The sequence below is a fragment of the Rhopilema esculentum genome, chromosome 10 (assembly GCF_057945365.1).
Source record: "Rhopilema esculentum isolate cy_ngs chromosome 10, ASM5794536v1, whole genome shotgun sequence".
NCBI classification, from domain to species: domain Eukaryota; kingdom Metazoa; phylum Cnidaria; class Scyphozoa; order Rhizostomeae; family Rhizostomatidae; genus Rhopilema; species Rhopilema esculentum.
Window position 1 is genome coordinate 1,390,946 of NC_142824.1, and position 26,867 is coordinate 1,417,812.

The 26,867-nt window shown below is 37.3% G+C and overlaps 3 protein-coding genes across 3 annotated transcripts; 2 read left to right on the top strand and 1 right to left on the bottom strand.

Annotated features, from left to right (window-relative positions):
• The first annotated feature begins 1,459 nt into the window (after positions 1 to 1,459).
• On the top strand, positions 1,460 to 9,897 carry LOC135685831 (uncharacterized). The gene is made up of 2 exons (XM_065201918.2): positions 1,460 to 2,090; positions 4,786 to 9,897. Exons 1-2 carry the CDS (start codon positions 1,670 to 1,672, stop codon positions 6,159 to 6,161), a joined length of 1,797 nt encoding a protein of 598 aa, XP_065057990.2. The 5' UTR covers positions 1,460 to 1,669; the 3' UTR covers positions 6,162 to 9,897.
• Positions 9,898 to 13,739: 3,842 nt separating this feature from the next.
• On the top strand, positions 13,740 to 22,454 carry LOC135685855 (transmembrane protein 53-B). Its single transcript, XM_065201951.2, has 2 exons — positions 13,740 to 13,897; positions 18,754 to 22,454. The coding sequence occupies exon 2, from the start codon at positions 18,771 to 18,773 to the stop codon at positions 19,656 to 19,658; it is 888 nt and encodes a 295-aa protein (XP_065058023.2). The 5' UTR covers positions 13,740 to 13,897; positions 18,754 to 18,770; the 3' UTR covers positions 19,659 to 22,454.
• Positions 21,962 to 26,185, bottom strand: LOC148959200 (uncharacterized). Its single transcript, XM_089110436.1, has 2 exons — positions 25,708 to 26,185; positions 21,962 to 23,253 (listed from the first exon to the last, which is right to left on the bottom strand). The coding sequence occupies exons 1-2, from the start codon at positions 26,093 to 26,095 to the stop codon at positions 22,238 to 22,240; spliced, it is 1,404 nt and encodes a 467-aa protein (XP_088966562.1). The 5' UTR covers positions 26,096 to 26,185; the 3' UTR covers positions 21,962 to 22,237.
• Positions 26,186 to 26,867: the final 682 nt, after the last annotated feature.

Consider the following 26,867-nt stretch of genomic DNA (forward strand, 5'->3'; position numbering starts at 1 on the left):
TAAAAGGCTTTCTTTGTTTTTTGTATTTTCGGGTAAACTAGGTGGTAACTGTTGACAGCTAAACCATAATGGCTTAAGACCATCTTCTGTCGAAAACCATCCTCTTCCCTCAGCAGAGACGTAATTTACGTTGTGTAGTAAACATTTCCTCCAAATGAATGTTTGAAGGTCAGTTCTCTTAAGATGCTGATCTAAGCTATTTGGATCAGGCAGTAACTGCAAGCTAGACTTTGCCTTTTGTTTTTCGAAAATCTTTGATCGTGTCTGAATAAGGCTTTCCTCTGATTTACCGGCATATAAAATGGTTTGCATAAATATTCTAGCATCATTCAAGTACTCGACTGAAGCAAGAGAATCTCCAAATTTTGAAAGCAAATTCACTTTGTTGTGGCTTAACATTTTCTTGAAAGGTTTGATTTTTCCATTACCATATGGGTATGATGTAGTGTCACATCCTGTAATGCTATGGTAAGCAGGTAAGACATTGCACACATCAGAACCATATTCTTTGGAAACCGATCCTATGTAAACCATTTTTATTTTGTCAATTGGTAATAATAAAATTCGGAGTCTACATCAAAATCTGATCCAGAATCAGCTTTTAAAAGTTTGACAGCCCTTAGAATTAGATTGTTACAGTCATGTACCAGTTTATTGTTGTTAAGGAGCCAAACCCCATCAAGAAAATTAAAAATATTTTGTACCCAGCGGACAATCCCTTTGCTCTTATTGCTGTCAGCCAATGGTATCCCGTGTATTTCTATCCTTTCTACGGTGCTGCAGCCCCTGCTTTTAAAATAGAATATTTATAAAGCATGAAAATTACTATCTACCAGTCTTTAATAAAGTGTTTGATGCGGCTTAGGCGTGTAGACAGAGCTTCTAATGTTCAGGCATTGTAAAACGTAGCCTGCGTCAAAACGCAGACTTCTTGAGAAGTACTCTCAAAAACCAATAGTCGCCATTCTCACTACATGTTCATCGGATCATCTTCTACTCTACAATGCTTAATACTTTCGTGCAGGCACCGCGGAGAAGGGGGCTGGGGTGCTATAGCCCCCACTTTTTGCCAAATATGCAAAAAATTTACAAATTAATTACTAATGAGTCAAGCCATTTTTTATTCGGTTCTAGCCCCCCCCCCACTTTTTTAGACTCCCCATTTTTCTCAACACTCCTCGGTGCCTGTTTTCATGGTCTGTGCGTCGAGTAGCATGTGAGACGTGAGAAAGGCAGTTTATCGAAATATGAACTGTAAATTAATTAGGCTACTTCCTGTCACAAGCTGGGAGGGTGCAACGGCAAATTAAAGACTTTATAGTCTAGCAAAATGGTAGGACATGATCGAATTTGTCGCTAGAGGCCTTCCGGTCCTGGGTGGGGTGTCATGTTCATTTCATTTCACGTTACCGAGGGCTTGGTGAATTCACGTGACTACGCAGGAGCCACAGCCTTCACGGTACACTGATCACAAAGGGCAACCTGCCAAACACGCACACGTTTATTGATTTATCACCACGATCCTTCATCACTTGCTTCGCACTTCTGCGTTCGTGGATTACGGAACGTGAGAAACCAGAGAAGATAAATTGTTTAGTATTTTTTACCTTCAGGCTACTTCAAGATAGAAGCTTTCTTGGAAAAGATTAGGTCGGTTAGTGACCGTGCGATGAAGCCTGAAAGCGCGATCCCGTGTTCTGAGATGGAAGGCAAGACAACACGACCTCTCAGGCACGCTGCTAAAAAGTCCAGCATAAGTTTGAAATGCCACAGTTGTCAAAGACGATTTCCTTCATTTGTCCGACTTCAGAGGCATTTAAGCTTAGTACACAAAAGCTCTGGAAAGCTTTTCTGGTGCAGCAAATGTAGTTTGGCGTTCAATGAAATCTCGCTGTTCGTGCGACATTCCCGCATATGCCGCCAAGATGTCGATCAAGGCGACACAGGCCCACACGAAACGCCCCACTCGTCCACAAACGCAGTCAGGCATTGCAAGGAAGATGCGCCTGGTCAAAAGACTATAAAGGAAAGTGAATGTTCTGGAAATGCAAGTGAAAATGATGTAGCAATTTCTCCAGATTGCGGACACAGTAAGTGATATTTGTTTCATGTTTCATGTTGCTATTTGCGTTATACCTAGGCCTTAGTGTGGCCTAATGGAGTGAGTGTGATTGTGATTGTGCCGTGATTGTGAAGCTTCTAGATAAATGATTTGCTGATGTGCACGAAAATTTTCAATTCTCCTAAATTAGAATATCTTGCTTTTTGAATAGCTAATGCTATCTCGGAAGGTATTGGGTGGGAATTCTCAATTTAAATGACAGAACACGCGCTGACAATCGAAACTCTCTAATGAAATTAACTCAATCGTGTTATCACGGTAAATGTTTGTGTATGTAAACGTTAAAAACTTGCTATTCTCTACGCCTACCATCACTGCAGTATGAAGTTAGCAAGGTTAGGTAAAGCCTTAACATATGATGGAATAATAACGTGACACACAGTTATTGTCACAACTACACAATTTCTTCTAAAAACCAATAAATTGTCGGAAACAAAACCTAAGATATTACTGTTAAAAAAGGAAAATAACAAAATAGAGTTCCCTTTGGGCAACCAAATGCAAATTTTATACATTGGAAGAAAATCAGGAATCATGGTAGAATGTGTAGTTTCTGTTAGGGCAGTTTATGAGAGAAAGCAATTTATTTTCTAGTTAGAATTTTCTGGAAATTAGGGATCCTCTGGTTCAATATGGCACGCTTAAATTTTAAAGGCCATTCAATATAAGCCTCATCTCAATAGCCATTTCCAAATAAATTGTGGCATTCTCAGTGACAATAAATTGTGGCAATGAATTGTGTTATATATGAAGTTTTTCCAAAACATATTTGTATTTTTATTCTTTATTTGTCTTTTTTTAAAGTTTTCAATAGCTGTCTTCTGTCCTTCTTGTAAAGCTGAATTCAAGCACAACTTTTTCTACAATTGCATCTTATAGTCACCAGTACTTTTCTAACTATCTTATCAGCCAGTTTTTGTTCCTAATGAAACTACTTCCTGCTACACCCCGGTCATAAATTTTGTAAAAATACTATCCTTGGCCCAGTATACAGCCTATTATAGGCAGAGACGTAAAGTCTGTACAGTGCTGAACCCTGCTGAATGCAGAAATTCAAATTGCAATTGCTCAATCATGAGGAGCTTGTAGATGAAGTCCAAGGGGCTGAGGGTAGGGGTCATGGTATCAACCTCAGTGAGGTAATCACCAGCTTCTGTAGTTCTCGGTGTAGGGATCACATGGTTTAGCCACAATGTATGATGGAACCAGGACAATGCTGGATAAGCACAGCTTATTGGGCCTAAACACTACCTTTGGTGCCAGTTGTGTAGTGGAGGACTAACATGGCATAACACAGTTACACTTCCTAAAATGTTTGAGCTGCAGCATTATACTACCTACCCAAGTAGTGTTACGCTTCTTAAATATCAGTATCATACTAGATATAAGTACAAATAGCCAGTCTTTGATAAGACAATTTATCAAATAAATTGGCTAGGCTTTCAATACTTGTCTCAAAAAAGTTCAAATAAGTATGAAAGTGATTAAAGTCACATGAATAAATCACAGTTGGATTTTGGACATTTGCTTATGTAAATTGGGCATGTGTAGTTTGAAGATTATATTTTTCGTGATTATATGCAGTACCATAGAAAGGATATTTATCATTGGTCAAAATAGAGAGAAAGATCATATAAGAAGTTAATGATATTGTTACCTAGGTCATCTACTTATATATAAAAATGAGACAAATAAGAAAATTGGCTGAAGAACTATAGAAGATTTTTTTAAAGGCACCAACAAATTTGTGCTATTTGAGAGAAAAGGTTGAGGCACTAACTGTGTTGGTGTACAAGTTGAAAATTGACCTAGGAAATCTTCTATAATTTGTCTTTTCTGACAAGGTATTGGTCCAGTAGGTCCTTTCGTTGTTCTGAGTTGATTTTTCATCAGTGCACAGGCTTATAAATTCTAGCAACAGCTTCCCTGTTTTCTCGGCTCATAACTTGAATCAGTGGAACTTCTCGACTATTCTTCACTATTGATGTAATAAGAGCCTATAAGAGCCATATAAGAACCTACTTTTTGAGGTTCAGGCTGAAGAAGGTTCTTGTTGGAAAGGTACTTGGATTAATTTCAGGGTATGAAGGTTCTTATTCCAAGGATCCCTTATTTAAGAATTTAGGATTCATTATCAAGAGATGCATTCAACCCTGTTTTGCCTTTTTGGACTCCATCTCAGTATCCAAATACGTATGGAAGTATGGTACAATTATAGTTGTAAGTTTAAGGCCTAAGGCTTTAACAAAATTTATAATTTTATCTAGAATATTTTATGATTTACCTAGATGTTCACAGCAACAGAGTCTTGTAATCTGTAACAATTGATTTGAGAAATGAGAGAGTTGATTCCTATAAGGTAGTCACTAATGTTGATAAGACTTTTGTTCACAAATTAAGTAATTATAGCTAAAATAGATATAGCATATTTACTTTACTAATTACTTAAATTCGTATTGAACAACACACAATATATCGAACAACGTTGAAGCGTTGTTTGTTCATTCTTTTAATTTCCAAGAGCCCTTGCTCAAGCAATGTGAATTTAATAACTGCTGATTGGGGTGCTCTATCCAGATGTTTTTTTACATTTGTCATAGTCAGAGTCTGTTTTTCATGAATTTACAATTTTGTATAATCTTGTAATATTTTCTCTTTTCTAGACTGCAAAGAAGCTGTAACCCCAAGCGATGAAATTAAAGAAAAGCAAGATGTCTTGGATAGCGAGAGTCTTGCAGCTGTCTCTGCTGCTTCTCTGACACCAAAGGCTGCTGTTTCATCTCATTTAGATTGTAACAAAAGCACGTATGATCAGGCTGAAAGGTCTCTTGGTAATGGAAAACTGGTTGGCAGTCAGACTTCATTAAGTGAGCAAGGAAGGAGCCTGACTGAAAGAGAATATGACCAAAACTTCATGACAGGCTCGTTACTCGCTGGCCACCCAACAATGGCAAACATCGGTAAGACAATGAATTTGAGGTCTGACTCACCTTTTTCACCCAAAGCCTATCTAGACAGAACACAACGGACTACAAGGAAGCATACTACACCACGGAGAAACCTAAAACTTGCCCGCCACATGAGAAAACCGATTGCTAGCCCAAAAAAACAAGTACCCAGAAATCATCGACTTTCTTCAACTGTATGCAGCAAAACCCAGGATGATATGAGTATAAGCATTCCAGCGACAGTGAGGACTGTGAATTTAATGACATCCGTGGCTGAGGATAATGATTCTGAAGCAAAAGAAGAGAGAGCAGAGATTTTGTCCTATTTACGAACAGTGACAGCGAAGTTAGATGCTGTCATACGGCATTTTAATGTTCCTTTTTCGGACTTTGGCACCGGTATGCTTTCATCTCCGCTAAACAGCGGACATAGAATTGGCCAGATCCAACGCATACGAAGCAAAGAGCCAGATTTTAGTCAAGAACAAGCTAGCGCACAGAACCATTATCCTCCAAAATCACCCAACCAGCAATCTTGTTCATCATCTGTAACTGGAAGCAACAATAGGAGCATTGATCGATTTCCGGCAGCCATTCAACCCGAACTTGAACGTCACGTGAAAGAGAGAGATTTTGAGCAGGAAACGCCAATCTCTAGTGATGATTTTTCTGAGCAGATACCGTCTCCTTCTTCTGGTTGTCAGATAGTCGAGACGGTGACATATGATACAGCCCGAATTGCACTGCCTGAAGAAGTTGTTCAAGACCTTCACTCCAAAAGTTTAAATCGTGGCAATTTCGCGAAGCACTTAGTATTTAGTTTGTTCTCCCCTGACGAAAGAAGAGGGAAGAACTGCTTTGGTAGAAGAGCTGGCTTACAAAGTGGTCCTAAAGCGCCACTTGATCCGATTAGGCTCCAGTTTGTGAGGGATAAAGTTTTTCATTATTATCCATGTGAGCCTGGTCTTGAAGAGACTATCTGGAGACGGCAGTGTGTCATTGCAGTGGATACAGCGTTACGCGGTGAAAACAGGCCACACAAGAAGATTGGTGAGAGCTTTTCAAGACAGTTCTGCGGAAATACACCGTAGCAGTAAGGGTTTCTCCTTATATCTCCCTCAGCTAGGAAGATAAAGTGCTCCTATCCTATTCCATACGCGAATTTTTATGGATGTGACATCACTTAACATGGTTTCTACGAAATTTGTACATACACTGAAAACTTCTGATTTGTTATCCGTAATCCGTGACATCACTTAACATGGTTTCTACGAAATTTGTACATACACTGAAAACTTCTGTTTTGTTATCCGTTTTTTATATACCATGCATCCTCTGCCGTCTCTCTCTTTCTACTAAAATTTATGGCTGTATGCATCATTTTTCGAGTATTTTTAATGACAGCAGATAGAGCGAGAATCTCGTGGTTTCCCGGTCAGCAGCGCGTTGATATTGTGTTTAAACCAGGGTTTATTATAATGTGCAGTGATAACCAATTTGTACGGGGATAAATCGTAGTTTTGCAGTGAAAAAATCAAATTTTGTGCAGTGATAAAACTGAAAAAAGAGTTTTGGTATAAAAAAGTAAAATTGCAGCAACTACCAGTAGACATTTAAAAAGAGCATTAAAGTATTAAAAACAAGAACATAACAGTACCAATCATCGTAATCTTTTGAATCTCTCTAAAATTTGTTCAGGATCTAGAAGCTTTCTAGTTTCTTTCGTTCTTTATCTTATCCTTTGAGATCTTTTTTCTCGAGAACATGTTTAAGCCTAGACAACTTTTCCTTGTCGAAATCTCTCGTAAGGCTTTGATGTGTGTTTCTAAAGTTTCACATACAGTTATTTTGATAGGTGTGGTCATACAAATTTGAAAGGCAAACTCAAATCTTTAAAATTTTTGATTATGTGCAGTGATAAAAATTTCTTAAAATAAACATTGGTTTATAACCAGCATTAGTATTTCTGAAAGTAATCAATGAGACGTAGGAAGTATATTTGTATTTTTGTATCTTTTTATTTTGCTTTATCAAAGATTTAGTTGTTGTTTGCAAACAATTTCGATTGTTATGCTAAGCCTTAAGATATTTCCATCAACAGAATATTTGTTGGAGGAAATAGAGTGGGTCGTGTTCGAATTTGTTCACAATTTTTAACGCGTTGTTTTTCTTATACTGTCATTTCCAGAATTGGCAGGATGGCTGGAATTAGACTTAAGGCCTTCATGAGCCTTTGTTTCGCTACTGCCTCAATTTACGTCCGTTTAGGCTGGAATACTTCTAGTGGGTTAAAGAATTCCTGATTGGAAGATAGAATGAGGTTTAGAATAAGCAATGTGGCTGGACTTTTAGGTAAAAATTTAAAAACCAATGGGGTTGAGAATTATAAAAATTGAGGTGCTCTCCTTTATTGACAGTATTTTGTATGAGTATTCTAGGAGCATTCAAAGAACGTAAGACGTTTAAACATTTAAGTTAATACAATTTCCCTTCCTCTTTATTAAAATTCAATAAGCGCCCTAATCCTGTTTTTTCGAGAGTTGAGAGAATTGATCAACGACAACTGTTGTTTACTTTTGACTATGATTGTTTTATATTGATCACATAGATCTGTTATAATATAGAACGCTTATTTTCAGTAACGTTTGTACCTAGTCTTACTTTTATATGAGCTGTCTATATCATTCTTTTCTTCTCCAGAAAAATCAATTTAAATTCCTTTTCTTGATTTATAAACAAAAGCCACGCATTTCATCCCTAAATTTAACTTGTAGCTAATTGAATTTATTCACTTGAATTGTTTATTCATCTAGAGTGTAGTTATGTTTTTTGAGTTTAATTATGGATTACATTTTGAATCGCATTTTGAATTGAATTTTGAATTGCATTTTATTTGGCATGCTTTTTGTAAGCTACTTATTCTAGAAAATTGTGCAATGTTAAGATAGCATTGGATGTGACACTCGTTTTCGTCAAGGGATTGTTCTGTACTTTAAATTGTTGATAAGCTCGAAAACTTTTGTAAAACTCACCTTTAATTATCAGATTTGCCAGAACGAAGAAATATGAAAGAAGTATAAAAACCGAGGCAAGAAAGTAAAAGTGATCGTAGACAAAAACCTTTCTGCCGCAAGTAAAACACCACTATCGACGAAATAAAGCATAATTCGGTCTTTAAAATATGCACCTTTCAGACTTTGGCTACATGTAAAATATTTGCATCTTTGCAATCGTGTCCGGCGTGAGAAAGTTAACAAAATTGTTAAAACTTTCAGCTGAACGGGCTTAATATGTAGCGCACTGAATTAATGTTGTCATCCGCTGGCTTCCACTTGCTCCAATACGAGGAAGTAATAATTATTGAAATTAGTTGAAGGAGGTGAGCAACTAACTTTGTCTAAGTTCTTAGACTATTTAGGAATAATGGGGTGTTTATTTTGGATCTTAGTCTATCAAGAGTTGGCACTCTGGTATTGAAGACAAATGGAGTTGTAGAATCCCAGGCATTTTTATAAGCCCCCCCCCTTCGAATAAGCCCTTATCTATAAACTGCCTGAAAAATTAGCCCCCAAGGATGTTAGTTTGAGGATAGCCACCAATGGGCCACCAAAAGTTGGCCAAACTAACGGGGTGGCCGTATTGACGAGGAAGGGTCAAATTTTGGAGTTTAAAGGGCAGAAATTGGAACTGTTCTGCTAAATAGACATCTGGAAATGTAGATAAAGTTATAAAAAAATATGTTAAATAACTAGTCCACAAACAAAATGAAACGGAAGTCCTGGTAGGCAGGGAATTTTCCTCAACAATCTGAACTTCGACCTAACTTTGAATTTCATTTTACGATAATAGCAATTCGACCATGCTGATTCCAAATCCGAGATGGGCCCTTTGAAATTTCGACCGGAAGTGTGAATGTTTGATGACGTCACAGAGGGACATTTTTTGCCAGTAAAACACTCAAAGCGGGGCAAAAATACACGTAAATTGAGTGAAAATGGTCTCAATCGATAGTTCTCGATGTTATGATTTGAATGGTATATAGTTCTCAGAGTTTTGGAGATGTCAGCAAAAAAATTGATGACGTCATCATTTGGCAAAATAGTAGAGTACTAGCCCCAGTTACGCGCGCTACGCGGGTACACTGCAGCCCTTACGTCCGCGAGTGTAAAATTTCCATCAGCAAAGACAAGAAGTCTGTTAAAACTGCCAATGAATGATAATAAAATTAGCCTTGGTAAAGACAAGAATTCTGTCCAAGCCCCCAATGAATTATAGGAAATTCGCCCCTGAAAGAAAAGACAAAATGTCTAGCCTCTATCTCAAATTGAATGGACACGCCCCATAGGGGTCACGTGATAAAAAGCAGCTTGCTCTGCTAAAAAATTTAGTAAAAAAATTCACTCGCACTCCTGTGACTATCGCTAGGAAGGGGGCTATTGGCAATAGGCTCCTTTTCAACTGATGTGTACTAAAAGTTTTCCTATTTTTCAGTGTTATTGCACTATAAAATAGTAATTACTTTTTCACTGAAAATTGATAGATGTAAATTTGTCTCTTTTAAAAAGGCTAATGTTGCTAATATAATCTATTATATAAGCTATAGGGTGCCTGCGCAGCAGGTTTAAGACTTTTTGAAATTTTATTAGGCATCTGGTACACTTGCCCTTTAGACCAGTTTATGGGTTAACCTTAAACCTCTCCCGCTCTTTGTTTTGTATCACACGTTTAAAAAATGTTACAATATACTTCTTTAAGCTGTTGTTGACCTGTGATAAATGTTTCAAAATGTTTTTGAGATACCGTCATAGCACTGCTATTTTTACTGAAGCAAATGATTCTAAATTTCCCACATAATCTTCAGTGGCCATGGACTCATTGGGCTTTCGTTATTTATATACTTGTTATTGTTGAATGTTATAAAAAACATAAAAAAAACAAGTTGAGTGAATTCAGAGAGTATAGAAATTACGCGAAAAATGCAAATTTAAGGGGTCTCAACGTCTTTTAAGAACTCTTCATTGTCCAAATCTGTTATGAGGATCTCATCGAAGTATCGATCGATGATGCTCTGCAAGACAACGATTCGAAACCTCGCCGTCCGTAACCGCGCCAACGCCACGCGATTGGAAGTTACCGCCAATCTTAAGCATAGCGGGTAAGCGAATGCTGTTGATTACAATATATTCTTAATGTTAACTTGACCACAAGGTATCTATTTAATCATATCTGTCAGAATCATCATTATCGCTTTCGTCACTTGACGAATATCCAAAAAATATATACTCCAACTAGCACGTTTTTGGGAAGGAGAATTGCTTCTTGTTTTAATTGCAGATTCCTTTGACGAAGGCAATTGACTTCCTGAAAGTGTAGTAGAAATGGCACCATTGAATTTTGCACAATAAATACTTTTCAAAATCTTTTTCCTACTAAAATGGATTTTCTAGTACAATGGTTGTATATTTTGCTACCTACTAAACGACTAGCTAGTAAATGGAAACAGGAATTACCAGTAAACCATATTGGCACCAAAATTCCGTTTTGAAGATCCTTCTTCTAGCCACAATCTTCAACTCTAATGTTAGTGACTGTATAGCTTTCGAATTGTAGCCAATAATATGCCTGGAAATGTACACGTAGCAAGGCTTGCCGCAATGAATCAGGATCGGGTGGGATTGCCTGTGACGCTTTGGTTTTCAAGGACTTGTAGAGACGTATGCACGTTTACACTAATCATTCTGTTTCTTTGCCAGAGTACATTACTGTTTGAACAAATTTCATACTTTCTTCAAGTCCTTTCTCTGATAAAATTTCACTTTGGCCAATAGATTGTAGCAAATCTAGTAATTCTGGCTTTTTCTTCACTTTATTTAAAACTTTGATCTTCCGAACCCCAAAGAAAAAGAAAGTTGTGTCACAACCTGTCAGACTGTGCAATTGTGGCAAGTAAGACGATATTTTAGAACCAAGGTATTTGTTCACTTTGCCTATGTCCACGTATTTATCATGATATATTTTCATGTACCATTTGTTGCAAGGCTGAAGCTTACTGTAAGCATAGACCAGCAGAATGAAAACGTCAGTGCCTTTCGCTACTATTACGACATTTGTGTCCTGAAGAGAAGCATGCAATAAGTCTCGTATGAGCTTCTTCATGATCGCACTTGAAAAGTTTGTTAGAAGTAGTTTTCGTAAGCGCTAATGTATTTTCATCACACGTTAAGATAAACGGGACCGATATTAATTTCCTTCCTTCTGAATTTTGAAAAAAATTTGCTGCCAGCTCAATCAATTATTTTTTGTTTTCAATGTTGTTGAACAAAGCATTCCAGGCATTTCCTTGAAGCATCTTTTGATCATATCCCTGAATGTGAGGACGGGCAGACTCTTCGCCCCTTATTTGCCTTGTGCCACTTTTACGCTACCTTTCCTGTATGTATCGTTTGTCATTTCAACGGAGAGAGGGTGAGACTGAATAGGTGGTGTCGAAAATTTTGGTAGGGCAAGAAGCTATTCCTTGTAGGTTTCACGAGCTTTCACAGTAATTCTCCTTCCCAAAAACGTGCTGGATATGCACCTGAATTCAAGGTTGACAATCAAGGAATATGTGAAGAAACAGAAGATTTGGAGTATATATTTTTTTGGTAATCGTCAAGTGACGAAAGCGATAATGATGATTCTGACGGATCTGATTGGCTACCATGATTTAGTTAAATAGATACATTGTGGTCAAGTATTAGTTAACATTGAGAATATATTGTAATCAACAGCTTTCGCTTACCCGCTATTCGTGCTATACTGTACTGTTTTGCCAAATGATGACGTCATCAATTTTTTTGCTGACATCTTCAAAACTTTGAGAACTATATACCATTCAAATCATATCATCGAGAACTATCGATTGAGACCATTTTCACTCAATTTACGTGTATTTTTGCCCCGCTTTGAGTGTTTTACTGGCAAAAAATGTCCCTCTGTGACGTCATCAAAAATTCACACTTCCGGTCGAAATTTCAAAGGGCCCATCTCGGATTTGGAATCAGCATGGTCGAATTGCTATTATCGTAAAATGAAATTCAAAGTTAGGTCAAAGTTCAGATTGTTGAGGAAAATTCCCTGCCTATGGGTTCTTGGGCCTTAATCACCAAGTCATGTTCATGATTTTGCAAAAAATTGGTGACTTTTGACTGGTTCGTTCTGCGTTCCAGTCAAATGCTGACAGGAGGAAAATTCTTTCCACAAGGGTGCTGCCCAATTGTATCGAACCACTCTCGGTCGGAATCGAATTCCAGTTTGCTGCTTCAAAGACCCCCGCCACACACAGCTATTCTGTGCCCCTGCTCATTCCATTGAGCCAAACGGCCCAATGAAATGAGCGATGAATCGATGAATCTCCGAAGCCAACACTGGAGATCCTTCTCGTTTCCCTGTGATTAGTGTGCCGATTTCTATTGCTTGGGGCCACGAAATGATGATGACTCAACATCGTCAGCAAGCCAATTGCCAGAAGGGAAGTTGGGACAGCTTTTAGCAGAAACAATTGACCCTTTGTGGCATCATTTAATTCAAGATACGGATATAGTGAAAGTTTTGATTGGTAGAAATGTATTGCTATTGTCAATTCTGTCATTGTTTTTCTTTGCACATAAGGGTCCTGTGCGCCTACCTTGAAGCTACCTCCGCACGCACTCTAATTACTGAAAATCCAAACTGAATCCTAAATGCATCCAGGTAATACTGTTAATAGAACTAAAATAAAGCCACATTACGCACCTTTTATGGTTTGACTTCAAAAAGCAAAAGCTCTGTAGAGGACTTTTACAGACAAGCTATCTAATAGTTTAATAGCCCGAGCCTTACTTACTACCGATACCTAAAGTCAGGGGTCTGGAACTCAGGCTAATAGCTTAAAGTGCCTGTCTACCTGAAATCTTTTATGACGTTTATCGAAATGATTCTAGACATACATTACGTAAATCGAAACTATTTCGCAATTGGACTTATAGTTTTTGTTTTCTAAAGCGTCAAAGTTGTAAATATTGACGCATTACGTAACTGTAGGGGTTAGTGAACCGGAGTCAAGGGAGGTACGTCCTCTTTTTAGTAAAGCGCACATTGTTTTACTGGTTCCCTCTTTAGAACTTGTAGAATAACTTGAACTTATTTTTCTAGGAACCAGTTTCCCTCTCTAGCTCTTCCCTGGGAAGGGGAGGGGGGGGGGGTTGTCCGAGTGCTCTGAAACATAGTCTGTGCTTAAAAAAATACAAAGCAGGCAGATAAAGTTCATCACTGACTCTAGACGGACCTGTCAATTAAGAATTTCACCGCATCTCTTTTTTTAAACAAATGAACGAATTTTGTGTACAAAGAAAATTTACTTATTTCGTATTCATAACCGTCTTCAACAGCATCTTAAGAGTACCAGTATTCTTCGGACACAGCGACAGGATACCTACCTTTTCCTTTTGACTCGAGGAAACACAATACATCTTCAAGGCAAGATATCGCCTCACGATACAAATGGCCGTTTTAACGGGGTGGAATTATAAAGAATCCGGCAGTTGGGGATCGCATGTATGGCCATTTTTCCGGACCAAACAAATGTAGCCGTAATAACGAGGTGGGCGTATTAACCTTTCACCCTGCATCCGTATGGTGGCCCTGACCACTCCGACCTTTGACGCTATGCAGGAGCCTAGGCCTAATGTGTATCTAGATCTAGGCAGGCCTAGTTCAGTTCACTGAACAGTAATTTTGTGCTTGAATCACCTGTGTGTTGATGCTAGATGCTAAGTTTCCGTCTCCTGAAGCTTGAAGGAGCAAGAAGGTTTGATTTTTTTTTGTTCTGTAACAATTTTATTAAGAACAACTCTTTAAGGAAAATTGAGAAAAGTCCTTTTGGAAAAATTGAGAACAGTAACGTAGCCAGGGTAGAATCAAAAGGGCAACGGAGAGTTCAGCGAGGGATAAATGGGGGTTCACACTCTTTGAAACGCCCAAAGAGATTTGATGCCATTGGGGGAGGTCTGCTTCCTCTTGCCTCTCACTACGCAATTGACAACAAGAGAGTGACTGTAGACAGTGTAGTGCAGTGTGTAGTGCTGTCACAATAACAAGTGGGGTTCTTGCACAAAATTTTGTGAAAAACAATATCAATAATCAAGAGTAGCAATTTTCCAATTTTCGACATTAGCAAGGGATGCTCAGCCCCCCTAGCACTACCCCCTTGTGTAGTGGCAGATATTTGAGAAACAAGAATTTGACAAAGCTTTCTTTATGGGTATGGTCCCAAATTTACTGGCAATGCCCTGACTTTTGTTTTGCCCAAAGTTGGCAACAACTATTGTCTCTTTTGACAAGAGTCACTATAAACCAGAGTTTCATGCTATATATTGTTCCAAAGGATTGCACAATGAACAAGCCAGCATGGGCTCCGACAAAGGTTGAAAAATTTAACACTCATAACAAAAGATTTTGAAAAAAACTCTATGGTTTTGCAAAAAAGTGGGGAGGGGGGCAAGGTCCCCTGCCCCCCTTCGTCGGAGGCCCTGGCCAGTATGCAGAAGTGTTGCGGTGGTCCACCCAAGATGCAGACATTGAATCTTTGAGGATGCGCCTAAAATCAAGCTTTATAGAATTCAAACATAGAAAAGTTGATAGTTTGGCACAGCATTCTTGGGCAAAGTTTTGGCATCCACACTTGTGGTGCAGGGCTGTTAGTGTAACAGAGATCTTGTCAAAAAGGCCATACTCTGCAAACTGGTAAACAAGGCATAATGTACACATGTTAAAAAAGTTTGTCATTAAAGGATAGCAATAGTTTTAGCATCTTATCTTATAAAGTAATGAGCCTAGGCATTCAAAGTAAAACTAGGACAAATCAAATCATCTTATCGCATTTTCTAAAATTTCTGAATTAAAAAGTTGTTACTCGTCCTAGTTTGTTGTTTCAGAGTTATAAAAACTTTGCATCTCCAAATGAAAATGTTTTCAAAATTCCTGTTTTTATTAACAAAAGAACAGTTTACAAGACTTTTTGGAAAAGTTATCTTGGTTATAAAAAATCCATAGCCTCAATACTTTTTTCGTGATTTTCTAAATTGATTATTTCATGTTTAATGGTGAAAGCAAGCTGTTGTCATAGTGTGGTTATTTTGATATTGTGAAAACAGGACACCTGTAAAGTAAGCAGTTCCAATGTCTTTGTAAAATGGGTTCCAAGAGGGTACCTTTGTTTGCTGCTTAAAACAATGAATAACAATTGATTGAACTAGACTAGATAGTGTTCCTTTCTTTAAAAATACAACACAGGGTTCCTCTCTTTAGAGAAATATATGTTACAAAAGAGAACCATGGCTATAATAGAGTTACTTTTTGTCTTAATATCATACTTAAAGAGCACCAAAGGCTGTAGTAAAAGGTCCCATTGTCAATAGGATTGAGGTTTCCTGTCTCAGGACAATTTGAAAGGGTTCCAGAACCCTTGGAACAGGGATAGCTTGGGTGGGCATTTTTATTTTCAGAAAGGAATCTTTGACACTCCAAAATTGCAATAGATTTCTCTTTCCTGTACAGAGCCACTTTTTCACAAAAATTTTTCCATGTGACCAGCTATTCAAAGAGCCAAGTTTTTTTCTTATTCATAAAATTACATCTTTCCTAATGCTCATAGAAAAGTGTGATTCTTTAACTCTGAGAGCAAAATTTATGGGACCAAATGCTTGTGGTCAAATTGAGGGTACTGATTTCAAAAATTGATGTTATGCGGGGATTTTGGGAGGCCACCAGCCTCTTTTTCCTGTTTGAATTCCCTATTTGCATATATGAAGATAATCAATGAGAAAACAGCTTAAGCAGAAATAAATTACAATTTTAAAGTTGATTAAGCATATTTCTCGTGCATGATTAAGCATATATCAGTTAGTAATAAATACTGCTGCAAAGTTCCTATGGACGAAAATTCAAAAAAATTTTTTGATGTCTTTCCAGGGATAAAAATTTTCAGATTACGCAATTTCCTTGTGTAATTTCAGCTTCAAGGCTTTTGGCCTCCCTTAACAGACCGAAATTCTATTTTAAGCTTCAATTTTAAGCATTTATGCGCAAGAAATATGCTTAATCAGCTTTAAAATTGCAGTTTATTTCCATTTAATCTGTCTTCTCATTGATTATCTTTATACACAAAAACAAGAGTTCAAACACGATAAAGAGGCTGATGACCCCCCCCCCCAAAAAAAATCCCATATAACATCAATTTTCGAAATCAGCACCCTCGAATTGACCAAAACCGCTTGATCCCATAAATTTCGCTTTCATACAACTATTCCCTTATTCTCTGCCTGGTCTATAGCCTCTGAAGACTAATGATTATTAGAGAATATTAGTCCCAAAAGTTCTTAGTTTTTTATGGCCTGCTTGATGTAAGTTTTCTTTGTGGAGCTTTGATAGAAGAATGGGGTAACAGCAGAAAGGTTTTCATCATCATCATCATCACCATCTTCTATCAGAAGGTTGGCTACCACAACCCTCCAACTATCCCAAAATCTGAGTTTTGGTTTGTTAGACTAATAGTAGAGATGGGCCCCCAGAACCACCTCTACAGTGTTTTTAAAGGGACACCATTCCTCTTTCCAGGAGTTCTTCTGCCCGAAGCCGTTGACCCCTCAAGTCTAAGCTCCTCCGCCCTCCTTGTCGGTCTCCTGCCAAGTTAGCCGTTGGCCATCGCTTGTAGCCCTGAGCTAGGGAACCCTGCCAGGTGGTACCATTTGGGTCAGGCTGGACCTGTAAGCTTGTGGAGGGAAAGGACGCTTTTATTCCCCATTCATGTCCTGTTGGAGCATGCCACTGCAGGAAGGTTTTAGTTTTTTTATTTTTAATACCTTTCTAATACCATCAGCCAAAGAGATAGTGGACAGAGCCTCACCTAAGGACAAATCATTGCTGGAAATTGACTTGCAGACCTTCCAAGTCTCACACATTTTCATGAAACACATGCACTACAGCCTGTTCTCGTGCTCAACTAGAAAATGCATTCTACAATAAAGTTTTGATTTATTCAATTTTGATAAGCTTTTTTTCGAATCCTAGCAAAAATCCTCTACACAAGGCCTCGCTACAGAAGATGAAATGAATACATAAAAGCAAATCTCCACAGGTTAAGTGGTGCCATATTTATCGGAGATCTAGTTCATTGTCATCGTCTCTTGCCTGCATGAATCACAGGCGAGCTCTATTGCAACTATGAAAGACAGTAATTTTTGGTGAAATGTACAGAGGACAATGATCTCCCTTTAATAACATATAAAATAATTTGGAAGCATCTAGTAATTGACAAATGGTTACTACAACCTGCGGAAAGTGTTTTAGAAGGGATTCCCATTCTTCTCCTGTTTTTTGGGCGTCTGCACGCAGGTTAGAGGTCACATAGCAGCCCCAAAATTTTCCCCATCATTTCAAATAAACTCATTCTTTTTCAAAACTGAAACTTGACAGGCCTGAACTTCTTGGATTTTTTAAAATGTTTAGCTATAATTTTGCTAGTCATGCCTTCTGATGGATAATTTGATTGACAAAGTTTACACACTGGATGTAAAAAGCAATGTCATGAAATCATTTCAAGCCAGCTGATTTTACAATGCAGCTACATAAAATGTGATTAATTTTGATTCAACTGGTAGATAGTTTGGCATCAAAACTATGCAGAAAGAAACAGACAATATTTTCATATTCTTTCTCTAATCAGATGATATGTTTTAAATTTGTGCTGTGTGTCTCAATGTTGTATCACTCAGTGTAAAGTAGCAGAAGCTTTTACACATGGGTAAAAGTCTTATTGTGTTAAACCTTGGGACTAGATTACCAAGCAGAAAACACCTGTATTAAAAGACGATTTTGCTCCTATACAGTCAACTCTACTTAAAGTCAATCCAATTAAAGTCACTCTAGTAGTTACAGTCCTATAAAATTTAGACACAAATTTGCAAAACTAAACAATATTGCTCCATAACGGTCACACTCTGCTTACTGTCATAAACTTCTGAACAGCATTTGGTGTGTCTACTGTATTATGCCACAGCCATCATCCATGTATATTTTGTATGAGCCATCATTCACCCAGATCTAGTTGAATATGTTACACCAGTGACAAAATTTAAAATTTCATCAGATACTGGGGGACGGAGCCTGTCTCTTCAAATAATTTTGTAAGATATTTTATTGCAGAAAGTTATCCAAACCCTCGCATTGAAATGGTCTTTTTCTTTTTGTCCTTCCCCTGTAAATCAAAATTTAAACTCCACCCCTTGTGTGGGGGTCGCTTATGTCTCAAAGCAGGCTTATGCCAATATTTTTCTACTCTCAGCCACCTTTGCTTTGGAATCTGTCTGAATCTGCCAGTGGTCCACACAAAATAATTTGTAGCTACTTTAGGAATGAGCTTCCAGAATCTGGCAGGAACCACTGGAACATTTGGGGTGTGCGACTTCCAAACAAAAAGGATTTATGGCCCAGATTGTACCTCGATACCCTGATTTCTATGTTATCCTGATTTATCTAATGCTAATTTTATTGGAAATACAATGCCTCTTTATGAACATAGAAAGGTTTTGAAGCTAGATTTAGAATGTGTAGTGAATGTCCCTTCTGGAAAAGTATAATGCTGGTATAATGTTATCTTCATGCTAGATATCTTAATTGGTCCAATGGCATTTAATGGATTAAAACAGCTTTTTGCAAGAAGGCACGCTTATCCTTGCAAGGAATACTTCAGATACAATGAACAATCTAGACATTTTGGCATATCTTTACGGGCTGTGAGAAAAAAAATAAAAGTTCATCAGCATCAAGATTGCACCAAAAAGTCAGGACAAAAACCACTCTGTGTAATTCTTGGATGGGGTAATTCAAAGCAAGGTCATCTAAGCAAGTATAAAGAAATATTTGAGCAAAAAGGATTCAGTACAATGACAGTCACCCCACATCTAGCAGATATACTTGTGTTTCCAGAATCCAGGGGAAAGAAGATCAGTGAAGAAGTATTGAGGATAATGCTGAGAGAATTTGGTGCTGAAAAAATACCTGTTGTGTTTTATTTGTTTAGCAATGGAGGATGTGGCTTGTATTATTTTATTTGTAACGAACTTTGCAAGAAGAACAGTAATTATCAAAGTAAAATCAATGTGATTGGGAGTGTGTTTGATAGCTGCCCTGTTGTGCCAAGTAAAGAGAGCATCAGTCTTTCGCAAAAGGCATTCACACAAGACATAAAGAGCCCAGTTCTAAAAGCTTTTGTTTGGTATGGAATTAGATTTATATCAATCCCACTAGTTTGGCTAAATCCTGTTGTTAGATCATTCATGGATGGTCTAAAAAATTCCCCAATTGTGTCACCTCAGCTGTTTCTGTACTCAAAGAATGATCAGCTTGCTCCACATGAAGACATCACAGACTTTATTGCATACCGTAAAAGTTGTGGTGTTCCAGTATCAGCTAAATTGTGGGAGAACACACCACATGTGGCTCATATGAAGTATGACCAGGAAAATTATGTTATGGTATTGGAAGAGTTTATAAAGAGTCTGAAACACTAGAGGATTGCAATGGTCTCAACAATAAGCGTTTTCTGGCTTTGAACTGAAAATGAATTGCTGTGGTAAAAAAAGTAATGGAAATGATCTCCCGCCTATTTATGTATTGAAAAATTTATGCTAGTGCTATGAAATGATGTTTTAATTCAATTAATAAGCATAAGGTTCTAATCAGTTCCTTACATCAGTGGTTTTTATGCCTACTTTTCTGATTCACACATCTATCCCATCACATGCCTGTGTTAACGGAAACACTGCAAAAGCATAAAATCAGACAGGCTGTCAGTGGGGTAGGGTCCATGTACCATACTTTCTCAAATAAGTGCACACATTAAAATAAGCACACTTCTTTACAGGCAACTAAAGAAATTGCGAAAAACCTTATCACTAATAGTGTGCAATTATTTGAAAACGGTCAAAAACAAGGAAATTTTAATATAATCACCCTCATCCTGAGCATAAATCAGCCTTTGCATGCTAAACAGCAAAACATTAAAATGTTCAGAGATTTGATATAGATCAAGAAAATTAAAAAGTCTACAAGGAAAACATCTAGAATTCTAGGTGATGATAAAAAAACAGTAAACAATTTGCATCAAAATATTTATGAATGCTTGAATCCTGGTGGCATACAATTGCTTGGCTAAATCCTATCACCTATCAATGTCAAAAAGTGGTGACAGGATTTCGTTTGAAACCATCATACTTTAACCACTCAGTTTTGGTGATGAATTTTTAGATAAAGATTCAAAAAACAATTAAAAACTACTGGGAGAAAATGAAAATTCAGTTAGATGCAGTGGAGCTTGGAGAGTGAATCACATAATGGATTTCTTAATTGCAAATCCCATATCAGCAGTACTTGTTAGCATTTAGACGCACACAAAATAATCACCATAACGTTGTATGTTTGAGGCTACAACCAAGATAAATCTTGCTACAACACAATTGCGTCACAAGCATGGCAAGCTAATATCAGCATACAATTCATTCTTGAGCTTTAAACATTTTATTTTGTATATTTTGTCATACAAAATGAAAGGACAACACAGAAAGGGTAAATTGCTTGAAAGAGCTTGCAAAGAAGCTAAACATGGCAACAAAACCATAAAAGTGCCAATAAGACATATTGGAAACAAATTTTTGAAGGTGGTTGAAATTAGTGCACTGGAAGCTGTATACTTAGCATCTTGAGAAATCAAGTTTTATTTGTACCCCGCTGCTGAGGAGCTAACTTTTTTTGTCAAAATTACGATAATTGTGTCTTTCCCTGAACTTTACTTTCCCTGAACAGAAATTTAATCTGTTGCTATTGGTAAAGCCTGATTAAAATTTGATTTTAGCTCAACCAAAGTTTTGTTTGCTTCTTTAACTTCTTGCTTGTAATTCTTTCCCAGATAAACCGTTTTTCTTGGTCAGCCAGCCCCTGTTTAAATTTTATCCAATTTGTTTATGTTTTGTAAGTTATTGGACAATTAGTGTGTTGCGACTTGCTTAAATCAACATTTCTTGTGATTTCTGCAAACCAATGACAAGCTTACAAACAGGTTTTCCCTCACTGTAAGAATGTTCAAAACAATGTGGATTACAAATTTAGAGCTGTAAGTTCTTATTTGTCATCAAAATACTTTCATCACGGAAGTGTAGCTGTCACAGGCCTTTTCGTAAGAAAAAGCCCATGCGAGTTGCCCATCACTTGTGTGATTTCTCTTGTGCGAGCTATCCCTCTGATAGTGAAAAATTGTTCCTGTTATAAGGTACCCTTTTGTTTAAGGTAACATCAAATGAAAAAGAACTGTTACAATGATCTGTAATGCACTCCAAGACTAAATCCCCTTCATAAATGCGTTTTCCTTTACAAACTTAATGTACATCACGAAGGTCAAAAAAGACGTTATTGCTAGATGATCGCAAAATGTTGTTCCATACCTTTTTAAAAATGCTTTTACTGCCCAGAGAAAGTCATAAGTGACATTGTAGTTCAAATACTATAGTATAAGTAAGTATAGTATTCCTAAGCATTCGCGTGGGATTGATTTTCAAATGCATTTTTTCTGTGCTTTGATATACGGGCTTTGTATTGTCTATATCACTTGCTTTGTTTGATAAAAGATGACTAGAATTGTGTTAATTGATGAGACATTTATTCCTCACAATTTACCGTTTTGCGCAGCGAGCGATCAAATGCCCACGTGGTTGGGCTTGTGCGAGTGCTGACGCGATCACGAGTGATCCCTCGCGTCAAACGAAAAGGCCTGCTGTCAAATCAGATTTTCATAAGATTTTGCACAAAAAATAATTCTGTGTGAAAGAAAGATTTAAGTATGTTTTGTAAAATAATTTGAACTAAGAAGAACATTACAAAGAATGAACTTATGACAACAGTTACATTGTTGCTGCAATCAGGAAATATTCAAATGAGAATGTTACATGCAAATTCAAGTTCAAGCTATCTTTGCTGATAACAATGGACATGATATGTTTGCTTATCAAGTACGCTCTACATGCTGTCATCAAACAGCTAATAATAAAACATGCAACATTCATAAACACTTAAAACCTTTGAATATTACAGTCAATGACTAATCTACCTTAGGCTCTCCGTTAAAGTGAACATTGACTTGGTTTTCAAGTGATTTCACCCTGGTTCTTGTTTCGTTTCTTAATCCTGAATCAATGGCTGTTATGCATTCTTTTTTCCATGTTATGTCAATAAGAGATGGGTGGCATGGATATTTCCTGAAAGTGGCTTCTTTTACAGCATTAAGTTTTCCGGAATCAAGGGGACCTTTGGGCAATGCACGACCAAAAACACGTCCAGTACAGTTACGACCCCTCCTCTCTTCAGTACTGAATACTTGAAATGTTAGATTTTTGGCAAAATTTCCACGTGATCGACTCTCAAGAAAAACCTTCTCGATGATAGAATCAGATATGACATATGACATTGTAGCAGCACCTGATAAAGAGGTTTGTAATACTCCAGGTTGAATTACTGCTTGCTCAGCAATATGAGGAATGTTCAATGTGAAGGGAGAGGACAACACATTTAACCAAGGTTTTGAGGGTGTTGATGAGATCAATGTTGAGGCATAATACTCCTGTTGCTGCTGCTCCTTTGTTGTTGGTGTATGCACAACTGGAGGTGTTTGCTGACTTGATGTTGGTGTTGGTGTTGGCGTTGGTGTTGTTGTGGTCTCAGGTTGATGCTGTTGCTGTTGTTCTTCTGGTTGCGGCTTCAGGGTTTGTATTTCAATACCAGTTGACTGAGCATTTGTAGGGACATTAAAATGCTTAATGATTGCATCCATTTTGTTATTAACCATCATCATAAAGTTCATAAGTTCACTAAAATTTGGTGACTGGTGATTGAAATAAATTGCTTTTACCTGAGTAGGCAGTTCAATTTGTATACCCTCTGACCCTCCAGGTTTTGCAGAAACAGTGGATGTTGGCTGGTTTTGACCATCAGCTTGAGAGCTCAACGCAGAGCACAATGCATTCATGATTGATGAGGTTGATGGTAAACCCATGCCCTGTGCTGCTTCTGCAGACACCGAGTCGGCCACTCCAGGATGATTTTCTGTTGTTTTATGCACTATAAATTCAAAAGTATATATCTTGAAACATCCAAATCAAGGTGATTGTGATTTCTAATCATCAACCAGAAACTATAAAATTTGAGGTAAATGAACATTAGCAAGACAAAAGCATCAAAACAGTTGTGAAGAAAATTAATGACAAATCAGGCAATGATTTTTATAGTTGCGTGATCAAGCCATTGTTAAGTCAGCCAACTGGATTCAACTTTGAAAAACAAACACCAATGAAAGCTATTTCTATCCTCAATCTATACATTAAAAACGTGCAACCAGGTGATGTGGTATGATGTAATTTCTAAATGAGTATGGATTGCTCAGGCTTCATAGGTCAGAGGTCAAAAAGTGAATTGTGAAATGAGGTAACCAGAACAAACTAAATTTATAGTGACAGATATAAATTTGAAAAGAAAACTCCAAGAAAGTTTTTTCCAAACTCTGTATGGTTTATAAGAAACGGCATTCCCTCTCCCTAGTTATCTTATTGATCAACTGAATGATACTTTAAGGCTACTTTGCAGCACTACATACTAGAAGAGTACTTGTCTGAAATTATATATCAAGGAAGTATATGATGCAGATAACAGTTTCATCATTTTTAGTGAACAGAAACCTTTTGCACTTTTAAGATTGGTAGATTAACATTTCCTTGACACCTGTTGCTTGAATTATCATTATTTTTTAGCTAGTTGAATCCTGATAATATGTATACATGTTACATCTGTTGCAATTTTTGCAGAGGTGTACCTGATCACCTGATGGATTCAAAAACAAAAAAAGAGAACATATAATGCAAACTGGCAGCCACCCTCCTTCTACTTTGGATAAGACAGCTTTATGCAAGAAATGACAAAAACATGCACTATTATTATATATAAGGCTTGATACAAGAAATTGAAAATATACATTTCATTAAGGGTAAGTTTATTAAAAGGCCTCTTACTTAAAACAACAAGAGGCCCCAAAAAGATATTTTGCACACAGACTTGGGATATCAAATGGTTAACAAAAAACCAATTTTTGCTTTGGGAAATTGATATATTTTTGGGGGGAGGGGGTAGAAAGATAAATCTTTATTTATTGCTTTCGATTAACATTGAGGCATTTGCTGATGTGGAAGACTCTATTTTCTGCCAGGAAATCAAATTTCCTTTAACATGAGTCCTTGCTTGCCTCTGTAGGTAACAAATTAAAGGATTTACAACTTTTTTCTATTCTGGGGGGCTGCCTATCGACCGCATTACCCCAAAACTTTAGAAGCCCATAATTTTGCATGTAAAAGGGGCAGGAACATAAAAATTTGCAGAAGTGGATATCTTTGCACATTAAATCTACTGGCCAAATTTTATCAAAATCTGAGAGATTTAGGTTTTATGGGTGTGTTGATTTGACATGGAATGACCCTAAGGTGGTTTCCCTAACTGTCATTGTTTTGATATCAAATTCTCAAAATTTGGCTTGGCAAACCCTTTTGCAACTAGCCTAACATAACCATATACTTGCTCTTTATTTTGAAACTATTTTATTTTCACTACTTTAAGTGTTTTGTTTATAACCATGTCATGTCATACATCAATATGGTATAAAAATTTCATAATAGTAAAATTTCATAACAGCATCTTTTGGTAAAAATTCACTTATCCATAAAAAATCAATCCTTGCCACTGGTGTCTAGCCTCAATTTGTCACTTTTGTAGTAAGTTATTCAGTCAATTTGTCAATTTTAAGTTATTCTAGTAAATGCTACCAGATGACAAAACATGTTTTAATGTTTTAGTTGTTGCTTTGCAAGCCAGAGGTGGTTGTTTTCTTAGTGAAAGAGTTTTTTGAAAGGTTGAAAGGAACATGTTGTTTTTATCTTTTTCCAAATCTTGGTGTTGTCTTTGAGCTTTGAAGCAAAAATCACATTGGCATGTAAACTCACATAGATTGATACTCCATTTGGTTGTAGGAACCCTCTTCCACCTCTTCTAAGATCTCAAAATACTTTGGCAAAAGTCTTACATAAAAAATAAATACAGAAAATACATAAAAAAATTATTGTTCTTGGTGATTAAATGTTTCTCTGAATAAAGCCACAATGGCTCAATAGAAATTTGATAAAACTGCATGTTGATACCTTTGTTGGAATTATTGAAATAAACCTCTTCTAAAAATGTAAAGACAGAAAACCACTCAAATCGGTGGACCGCCCATGTTTTCCAAGCAGGGACCGCGCATATGGGGTTCTTACCACATGGCCTAAAATACGTTGGTGGTCACATCAACACATGACACGATGGCCTGCCTAATAAGTAATATGCATGTTATACGATGGCTGGATGTGAAATCCAATCGAAAACAATTGATCGCTTTACAGGCAATGAAACAGTTCCTTTTTTGCTTAGGCCACAGGGTTTGCTTGCAATACATAACTACAAACACTATAAAAAGCGAGAAACAGCCGAACTTACCAAGCTGAAATCCATTACTTTCCAGTGTCCTTCGACGCTTTCTCGATGGTGGATGAACCAATCTATGTTCTAGGAATTTGTTCAACTCTCGAAAGTTCTCCCGACATTGCCTACAACGGTAAACCGTCGACCCACGATGCAACTTGACATGTTGCTGTAGCAAACTGGGGTTTCGAAATCTCTTGTTACATTTACTGCACCTCAAGACAGTAAACAAACGCGAATGGCCGCGAATTTTAGGCTTGATGTCTTCCTCCGATACACTAGCATGATGGTTTGCGGCAATTTCAATACTCTCGTGCTCGTTATCTTGCAGTGGATGCCCATCCGCTTGCATCTGTATCGCCTCCAAATGCTCGTGCAGGCCATGGTGCGTTTGATCTTCCATTACCCGAGAGAAGCTGTGAAACTTTTGAGTAAACGCGAGAGAAGGGTAGATCCTCGAAAGTCTGAATGTCGCTCCCTTCAGTGTGCGCAGAAAACACGAGCACAACGCGCAGGTGTGGCATAGGATCTCTTCTCCTTCGCAGCCACGCTGCGCCTTTTTATGTCATCCAACGATGTATGTATGTATGTATAATTTTGCCATCAAATAAATTACAATTTAAACTTAAGAAAAAGAAAAAGATCTAATTACAGATATATAAAATTTACAGATAGAAGTTAAAAGCATAGACTAAAACACCCCAGGTTAAAAATGGCAGGGATAGCATTAAAAAGGTCAATACGATCTTGTTTTCATAATGGTCCTTCCAGAGGTGTTATAAAAAAAATGTGTACATGTAAAATTGATTTGTATCCGAAACTAGGAAAAAAGTAATTCTGGAAAAATGTTAGCTAGAACCTTTTCGTTGGCTGAATTTGGGTTTTCAATATAATATGCAGGGGCTATCCTCCTGACTTTGTAGATCATCATAGAATTTATCTTTGATCTTGTGTTTGAAACTATTGACGTTCTTTGCAGATTTTAGTTTTGACGGTAGATTGTTCCAAATTTTGGGACCAAGATATGAGAGGCAATTTTGCCCTATGTTTTTCTTTCGGAAAGGTCGATTCAGTTTGTTTTTAAATCTTCGAGTGATTCTGTTATGGCCAAATGGTAAGAACATCTCTGACATGTAGGGTGGGGCTGAATTATCAAAAAAAATGAAAACCTTGCA

Coding starts and splice junctions, on each gene's coding strand:
- LOC148959200 (XM_089110436.1), bottom strand. CDS start 26,095: ATGGAAGATCAAACGCACCATGGCCTGCACGAGCATTTGGAGGCGATA. Junction 23,254..25,707: donor AAGTAATGGATTTCAGCTTG/GTAAGTTCGGCT, acceptor TTGAATTTATAG/TGCATAAAACAACAGAAAAT.
- LOC135685855 (XM_065201951.2), top strand. CDS start 18,771: ATGGCATTTAATGGATTAAAACAGCTTTTTGCAAGAAGGCACGCTTAT.
- LOC135685831 (XM_065201918.2), top strand. CDS start 1,670: ATGAAGCCTGAAAGCGCGATCCCGTGTTCTGAGATGGAAGGCAAGACA. Junction 2,091..4,785: donor TTCTCCAGATTGCGGACACA/GTAAGTGATATT, acceptor TCTCTTTTCTAG/ACTGCAAAGAAGCTGTAACC.